The sequence below is a fragment of the Macadamia integrifolia genome, chromosome 8, assembly GCF_013358625.1.
Source record: "Macadamia integrifolia cultivar HAES 741 chromosome 8, SCU_Mint_v3, whole genome shotgun sequence".
Taxonomy (NCBI): Eukaryota; Viridiplantae; Streptophyta; class Magnoliopsida; order Proteales; family Proteaceae; genus Macadamia; species Macadamia integrifolia.
The window spans coordinates 19,862,311-19,871,124 of NC_056564.1; the positions used below are offsets into that span (position 1 = coordinate 19,862,311).

Below are 8,814 nucleotides of genomic sequence, written 5' to 3' on the forward strand. Positions count from 1 at the left end.
AAAAAAAAAAAAAAAAAGCAACTAGGTAGAGGAGTCTATAATAAGAGAGAGAGTGAGACAAAAAAAGGAAGAGAGAAGTGTGTAAAAGGGACTTCGGATTTGAAAATCAAATTGCAACCCTGGTTGCACTTTTTTTCTTCTCTTATTCTTATTTCTGTATGATCTTCCCCCATAAATGTAAGATATTTTGTCGAACCACGGAAAACTTTTGTCTCTTCCTTTGTGCATATTAATCTTCTACATACATTATTGCGTAGTGTATACAATTTCATAAGGTGCTCAAGTCAGAAATAGAAAACACATTGGTTCTACCCCTTCAACAAAAGCTGAGAGTCATCAAGGAAAATATTCTAGCTTAGTCATTAGTTAAGCCACTCAATATTGTTGTTAGTGAGAGGTGACAGTGAAGTAGATAAAGTGAATTCCAACTAAAAAGACCTTTGAAGAGTCGAAAGGTCATCTTCCTCTACCTTACTGAGGCACATATGGGGTTTGATAGAGAAACCCTTCTGTTTCTAACCAGTAAGGAAACTAGCTCCAAAAGCAGAAGTGATGAGGAACTGGGTATGTATTTTTGGGTTTTAGGTTAAGGGATAAGACCCGACCTTTTTACACTAATAAAGATACAATTCCAAGAGGGTAGGGTGGTCGGATCTACATATACCCATTTACCATCATAGTTATACTCATCTTGTGTTTCTATCATTTATTCCCCTCTAAGCCCTATCAATGGGGAAACAACTCCAAATGAGATAAGGCCTTTATTTTCTCATCATCCGTAGTTCTAGACATCTTATCTTTCAGACAAAATGGGAATGAAAAGTATAACACGCAAAAGCAAATAAATCAATCCTTCCACTACAACCTATTGATAGATACTCCACATGGAGATGGGTCACTGGGGAGAGAGAGAGAGAGAGAGAGAGAGAGAGATATGCAATACAATGTCATGTATATCTGTCGTTTACGTAAGTGGGTTGATTTTGAAGGACTATTAAGATGTCGAAGGTATTGAACCCTAAAGGAATCTCTTGGTGTACAATGTCTTGTATTCTGTCATAGTTTATCCCAACAGAACGGCGGTCCCTCTTAGGATTTTTTATTTATAACGAGATTTACTTTCTCTGCAAGTAGTTCTGAGAGATGTGAGGACGAGCGCTATAACCCTATTCTCCATTGATAGTGAAGCAGAATCTCATCTAACCGAGGACGAAAGCAATTTTCCGAACCTTGTAAACCTGTGTGCATTGTTTGTTCTTGTTTTTCTATTACCTTTTGCATTGCTTTTAGGGTTGCATTCAAGAGAATCAGCGCACCTTGCTTGTTATCTATATTACTAGTGGGGTCTCGACTCGAGAGCGGCACCTCCTAAGGAAAAAAATTTAGAGGCATATGAATATATTTTGGTAAATTACTTATTTAGGGTTTCGTTTTATATTCATAGCAAGAATTCTTTATATACAATCAATCTGAGAGAGATTTGAATACGAGTGGTTGTAACCCTTTTCTCCATTGATAACAAAATAGGATCTCATCTCACCGTGGGCATAAGTAATCTTATCGAAATATACATTATGTGATTGTTTGCGATTTTTTTTTTTTTTCTTCACTGCGTTAGGGTTCTGTTCGTGAGAGAGAGAGAGAGAGAGAGAGAGGACCCACGTAGGTACACGTTGGAAAGGGAATACTAAAGAGTAGAATTAATTTTGAGAACTCCTGATCGTGGCCAAACATGTAGGTATCTGTCCTTGTCTTGTGCCAATCACATCTCCACTTTTCTTCAGCTGAGACACTCAGTCTTTACACCTAATCATCAATACATTAGTGCCCTTATATAGTATGTCATGGGAAGACTTAAATAAAAACTCTAGCATGCTTATCTTACTTTTCCAAATAAAAATATGGAACTTAATTTCATAAGGATATCCCTTACATTCTAAATAATTCTTAACTAGCTATGTTCCTTATCTTATATGATACTTATCCTAGCTACAACGGATAGACATATAAATGACCTCGAAGAACAGAAAAATATTTCCACTTTTCCTTCACTACACTGAAAACACTATTCCAGATTAAAAGAAAATTAAAGTCAAATTTTGCAAACCAAGTGCGTTTCACACATCATTTTTAAATTGGCTTTGAAAGAGAATTTGTTTAAAAGGGTGAGAGCTCCTAAGAAAGCATTAATCTAAGGGAGAAAATTTTGTCCAATGAGATATTCCCAGATACCCAACCACCCCATCCAAACTTTTATGGGTTTTTTTTTTTGGATCCCAAAAAGGAGAGGGCAAGAAGTCCAAGAAAAATATCTATTCAATAGCCAACTATGAAGTGCTTAAGTGCGGTCATGCTAATTAATAAGAATATGTTAAGAGAAAAGTAGTCTTTGATTAATAATTACTATCTTAGATGTCAAACCCTAAGCTAACTACTGCATTAATTAATAATTACTGAATGATCCTTAAGACATTCCTAAAGAAAATGTTGCAAATGGGTAAGTGTTAGTGTGGGTGCATCATCTTAATTATCCAGGAAAAAAAAAAAAACTCTTAGAGCATTTGAGAACAAGCATAGGTTGTTGGGCATACTAGTTCATTTGGTTAGTTGAATGATTGAGTGAAATCCACTTCAAATCTTCCATGATCATACTTTTTATTGTCCTCATCAACTGACTCAGTGACCTGACCAGGTTAAGCCTTCTAGTCCTTGCAGAATGGGTTGAGTTACGCACTCTTCAAATAGCAAATAGCTTCCTTTTGGGCCTTCAGTCAATGGTAAGAATTTGTAAGACCCTGTGTAAGATCAAACCTTCAACCTACATTCACAAAGAGAAAAGCCCAGCTAGGGTTGAGATTCCTATGCTCCTGCTAGGGCGGGGCTGTGCCTAGTTTAAGGCTTTGGGTGGAACCCACCTCTCTTTCCTACGTCTCTCCCCCTTATTGTGTGGTGTCGATTTCCATTCGCCATGGTTTTAGGAAAACTTAATCCATTTTTATATGTTGAAATTTTTTTAATTGTTTATTTATAGGAGGTAACATGTGTAAATGTCATTATAAGATTTTTCAATATTTGTTCATCATTATATTAAATGATAAAATCGTTTAAATTGATTAAAGAGAATACTATGGGAAGAAAAAATGCTACCCGATGGCGTCCACCTGCACCTAGATACAACAAGTATGAAAGAAAGACAGTGCTATCCCAAGCTAAAGATGTTCCAGCGCACCCTCCCCATTGACCACAGACACAAGTGTGTACGTGCACTATCGAGTAATGTTCTCTCGCCCAATGCTATTATATAATCAATTTTGACTCATGCAGCCCCTACCATATGTTTGTGAGAACTATATATGGATGGATCTTATATGATCTCATTGATATATAGATCATATAAGATCCATCAAAAGCAATAAAAGGTACTCTCAAAATATTGAAATTTTTACAAGGGATGATTATTCAAATTGCATGTAAAAGTTGTTAGGGAGAAATTCGAAAAATGTGTAACCATGAAATTTTTACAATTAAAAAAAAAAAGAAACAACAGAAAATTAATTTACAGTATATATTATTTTCAATTATTTTACAGCGAAACAAATAGCCTTACTTTATTTTACCTCCAGCCATATCACGTTGGAAAAACAAAGTCTTGGGCTCCATTCGGTTAGAAAGGAAACACAAATATTTTCCTAGGAAGTGAAATATATTTTATATGAAAAATTACTTTTTTTTATTTTTGATTGCAAGGGAAATACTGATATTTCTCTAGGAAATCAAATATATTGTACAGGATATGCAAATACTTCTTTTCCATACACTTCCCTTGCAACCAAACGAAGCTTTATAACGAATTTTCATAATGCAAGTGTTTCATCAGACAGCACCGAAATGGTTGGCTTAGGCATGATTGGAGAGAAAAATCATCCTCCAGGCCACAAAATAACAAATGCCAAACAAAATATTAAATCCTGAACAATAATAAGATTATTACATGGATACTTACATCTAATGTTAAAATATATATCCACACATGTCCAAAGTTTATTGAGCAATGTGGCTTTGCTATGATGTTGTTTATTATTGTCAACATAGTCAACACATTCTAAAGGTGATGCATGTTTAGTCGGAGTTGATGTACATCAGTTTGTAGCTCGATTTTGGGGTCCATGCATTGAATTTGAGTTGACCTCAAATTGGTGAAAGAATCAAATCGAATGGGTTTCGTGAGAAAGAGATATATGGACAAACAACTAACTATTATGTTCAACAAGTCAAGTCTTAAAATGCAATGAAAAAAATGAAACATGTTTTAGATACGTTTAAAGGTTTTAAACGTGTTTAGAACGAGAATGCTCCTCTTTTACCCATTTTCTCATATCTTAGGAAAACATACTGCAAAATACATTTTAAATGATTAAAAATGGAAATGTATTTTTGCTAACAGTGGTCACAATCAAGTTCCCTACTAAAGACAAATTGAAATTTCAGTTTTTTTTTTTTTTTTTTTTGGTGGAATTGAAATTTCAGTTAAGCCCTTCCAAGGTAGTCATACCCATTTTTCTAAAGGGTAGGGGTAAGACAGGGTGATATTAAGGGTGTTAATCGGTTCGGTTTCGATTTAAACGGTGCGGATTGGTTCGGTTCACATTTATTTGACTAAAACCATAACCGCACCGTTTACTAAACGGTTCCACTTTCTGAAACCATGACCGTTTAGTAAACGATTTCGGTTTCCACGGTTTCTAAACGGTGTCGGTTTCACGGTTTTAAATGGTTTCGATTTCGATTTATTCCATACGGTTTGTAAAACGGTTCACAATCGATTTTTTATAACTTGCAACCATCTCTAAACTGAAGATCATAAGCTTATCAAAAAATAATTAGCAACCACAAATAAGAGATTCTATATTAACGATGGTATGTCTTAATTTGATAATCTAGTGCTATTTCTTTGCATGGCCATTCTCCAACATTTAAAACTAATATCATACAACATTCAAATCCAGCCTTCTACAGCATAAAATATTAAAATGACAGGTGGTTCAGCCAAAACACCCCATCTATGATAACATAATAATATAGTAACATAAATGGATTATAAATTAATGATCTAAAGCCTAAACTTGAACTGAATTACAACAAATCATACCAAAGCAGGATTGACACTTAATTTAATTGTTAATTGTTATACGGATTTATTGAATCGGTTTAAACGGTTTTAAATGGCTCAATTTAAACGGTTCCAATTCAGTTTAAACCAACCGGTTCCGCGGTTAAAATCGACACAACCCGTTTAACTAATCGGCTTGAAACTTAAAATCATAACCGCACCATTTACTAAACGGTTTTGCGGTTTCGATGTAAACGGATCAATTCGGTTTCGATAAACGGTTTCGGTTACAAATTCACATCCTTAGGTGATATAATGTCTATGGTCAAATTTCCCAAACTCTAGAAGCCGTGTAAGCCTATCGAGGCCAGTCAGCCTAGGGGCTAAATTGATCTGGTTTTGGGTTATCAGTCCAATTCTTTAACAGTTCCATCCCTAAGGGTCAGGATCAAAACCGGACCAATAAGATAATCGGCTCCAAACCTGAGATTCAGGATCGTTAACTAATGAATGGACCGGTTCCAGGCCCTTTATGGTGTCTAACATGTAGGGGGAAAAAACTTTAAATCCAGGTCTGGATCCTCACTTTTATTCTATAATCTTCACATTTGTCTTTTTCCATATATATATATATATATATTGGAAAGCAACATTATCCTATTAATATAAATTATACTTTTTTTTTTTGGCATATTATTCAAACCACAAAATCATACACATGCATTGATCTCAAGGTAAGATACAAAGACCACTATCTAATGAGAGGTAAGCAACAATAGAAGCAAACTCAGGGTAGTTTTCTAAATCCCTTTCCATTTTTATGAGCTCAAAAACTCCAAATAGTTAAAAGCATAGTAAGCAAGTTCGGGATGGTAATAATGTGGAAATAGACACGTACGGAAATTACACAAGATCTTACGAAAATAATAGTTTTCAGAAATTCAGCACAATAAAACACGCATGACAATGATATGATACATGTTTAATATTATTGCTATGTAATAATCTGGGAGCAAAAAAACGGTTTTATTTTGATATTAAGAATAAACTAAACTGTTTGTTTACAACTAAATTCTAATATTACATGCTTTCATGAACACCTAAATCTAATCTAGCTTTTCAATTGGGGATCATTTCTCAATTTTATTTGTTTTACATCTAATATTAATTAAGTTTAATCATGTTTATCATAGTCAATGTTGATAAGAGATCCATCAACCACTTTCTATCATAGTAAATAATAGCATATATTTGTCAAAATAACAATAATAATAACAATAATAATAGCATGCGGACAATCATTTAGCAAATTAAAATATCATCGTTAATATTATCTTATCAAAAAAGAAAATCCACAGCAACCCCTACTGATGCGAATTTGTATTCTAAAATCGGAATCAGATCTTATATAGATCCATTCAGATATTCAATAATTCAAACATAATAACCAACAATAGATTCATACTTAAGGTAAAACTATAAATTTGATGACAAAATTATAATTAAGTAGACTTATAACGCTAATGAATAAAAACAAGAGGGTGGACACATAAGATTTTTGATTAATAGATTTAAGATAAGCTTGAAGTTAAATAAAAAGTATGAGATAATAAAGCAAAGAGGGAGCAGCAATATGAAAAAGAGGGATTGGAAGGGAAACGCTTATCATCCACATTTTTTCTCAAAATCGAAAAACATACGGAAAGGGAGAAGTGTTGTTGACTTTTTAGGGTTGAGTTTTTTTTCCCCCAAACTGAACCTACTAATAAAATGTATTAAAACGCGTAAAATACAAATACCTATAAAATATATGTATAATACAGATTTTTTGGATTGATATGTCAAATTATGACTTTTTGATTGAAACATTTAAATACGGCAAAAATCAAAATATTATACGCGAATTTACTATGGTTACAAGTGAGGAATTTCCAAAGCTACATTATCATATCCCTTCAATTCAAGAAATTCTATTTCATGTTCAATGAAAGATCTGGACCAGAGGATGTAATTTAGTTGATTGGAATTTCAGATAAGAGAATAATAGAGTAACCCAAAACCTAGGCAAAAGAGAATATAGTTGCTGAAACAAGAAGAAGCAGACAAGATCTGTCAAGGAACAATTCTAGTTCCACCAGTGCTTAATTGGTCTATCAGTTCTGAAACCATTGGGAGAACGGGACCAACCCAATGATTAACGCAGAGGCACACCTCATGGCAACCACCAGAGGTCTCATTTATAGATCAAACCACAATACACATCCAACCAACTAGAAACTTGGGACCACCTGCACTTAATGACATCGTCGGCCCAGGGCATAATAAGCCGCGAAAAGACCGATTCACGCAAATTTTTCATTTCCATAACTGGAAGCAGCAGCAGCAGCAGCGGCAAAGCAGGACTAGATTCCACCTCCCAAGAGACGTTTTCAATTCTCCTATGGTATGTAAAAGATGAATAGTAAACACCATAGTTGGTTTAACTTGTACACTAACTGCAAAAAGTATTTTAACCAAGGCTCTATAGTCACTACAGCCACGCACTACAAGATCCCCCCCCCCTCCCTCTTCGTAGAGACAAGAAACCCTCAAACCCTAAAATCATCCCTGCTTCTTCAAACCCTACAAAAGAGAAATCCAATGCCACTGACTACAGCATGGGGATATGCCAAACATCACAAACTACAAGATACAAGGGGCACCTTGAACTAGTAAAAAGAAGCAGCAGTCTGATAGATGAACTCCTCTTGAGGTTGAAAGTAAATAGAATTATATTTACCTTAAGAAACACTGGGGAAAAAAATAATCAGTTTCCCTCACGAATCAGATCGGTCTCAGTTACCTCCTTCCTCGCTTCTTCCCACTTTTTGTCTCTCTTTCTTGTGCCTTTGCAGAATCTGATTTCACTTTCACAGAATCTTCATTTTCTTGTAGCTTCAATGAACTGGATTTCCCTTTCGCAGTAGTACCATTAGAACTGGTCTTGCCACCAGTTTTTGGGGTTTCACCCCTAGACTTGGCGCTTGTTTTGGTCGTTTCATCCTTCGACTTCATCTTGGACGTGTCATCCTTTAATTTGCTTCCTGACTTCCGGACATCATCTTTCGATTTGCTGCCAGTTTTAGGTGTTTCAACCTTGGCTTTGTTGACAATTTTAGGGCTGTCATCTTTGGACTTGCCACTGAGTCTAACATCCTTGGATTTACCACCAGACTTTGTAATTTCAATTTTGGATTTGCTGGTCGAAACTCCACTAGCCCTGCAAAAAAACATATTATGTAAATCCCTGAATTGCAGGGGCCCAAATGTAACATAGATGCAAGCAAGAATAATCCAGTTACCTTTTAGCAGAAGCATCTGGCTTTCCTTGCTTGGTTGACGAATCTGAATTCATTTTTGCTTTCTTCTTTCGGTGCCTGGTCAAATGAACATCATTCGACATCAGGACAGCTTTAGGAATAGGTAAAGTAAATCTTGTCCTACCACTTCCAGATGATAAAATCGTTTTACAGCATCTATGGGGTAGTTTCAAGGGGGCAGGGGCAGGCATTATCAGCAGTAGGAAAATTGCCACTAAAGAGCCAAGTACCTCAAACTACACTGAAATAGATAGGGTCAATGTTATAGAAGATAGTAACTATCATATTGTAGCTATATAATCAACTACCCCTCTGCTCCGAAACTTCTTTTTTTTTTTTTTTTTT

General features: G+C 35.1%; 1 protein-coding gene across 2 annotated transcripts in view; it reads right to left on the reverse strand.

Annotated features, from left to right (window-relative positions):
* Positions 1-7,118: 7,118 nt before the first annotated feature.
* The window catches only part of LOC122086441 (muscle M-line assembly protein unc-89-like), a 23,975-nt gene continuing 22,279 nt past the window's right edge, over positions 7,119-8,814 (reverse strand). The window contains exons 14-16 of one of the 2 annotated variants that reach the window (XR_006142418.1): positions 8,452-8,526; positions 7,890-8,369; positions 7,119-7,548 (exon numbers count right to left, since the gene is read on the reverse strand). Coding sequence is in view for 1 of the 2 variants with exons in the window: in XM_042655240.1 (XP_042511174.1) it covers positions 7,949-8,369; positions 8,452-8,526 (496 nt within the window). In the remaining variant the exon portion in view is untranslated. The other variant, XM_042655240.1, reaches the window with a different exon arrangement.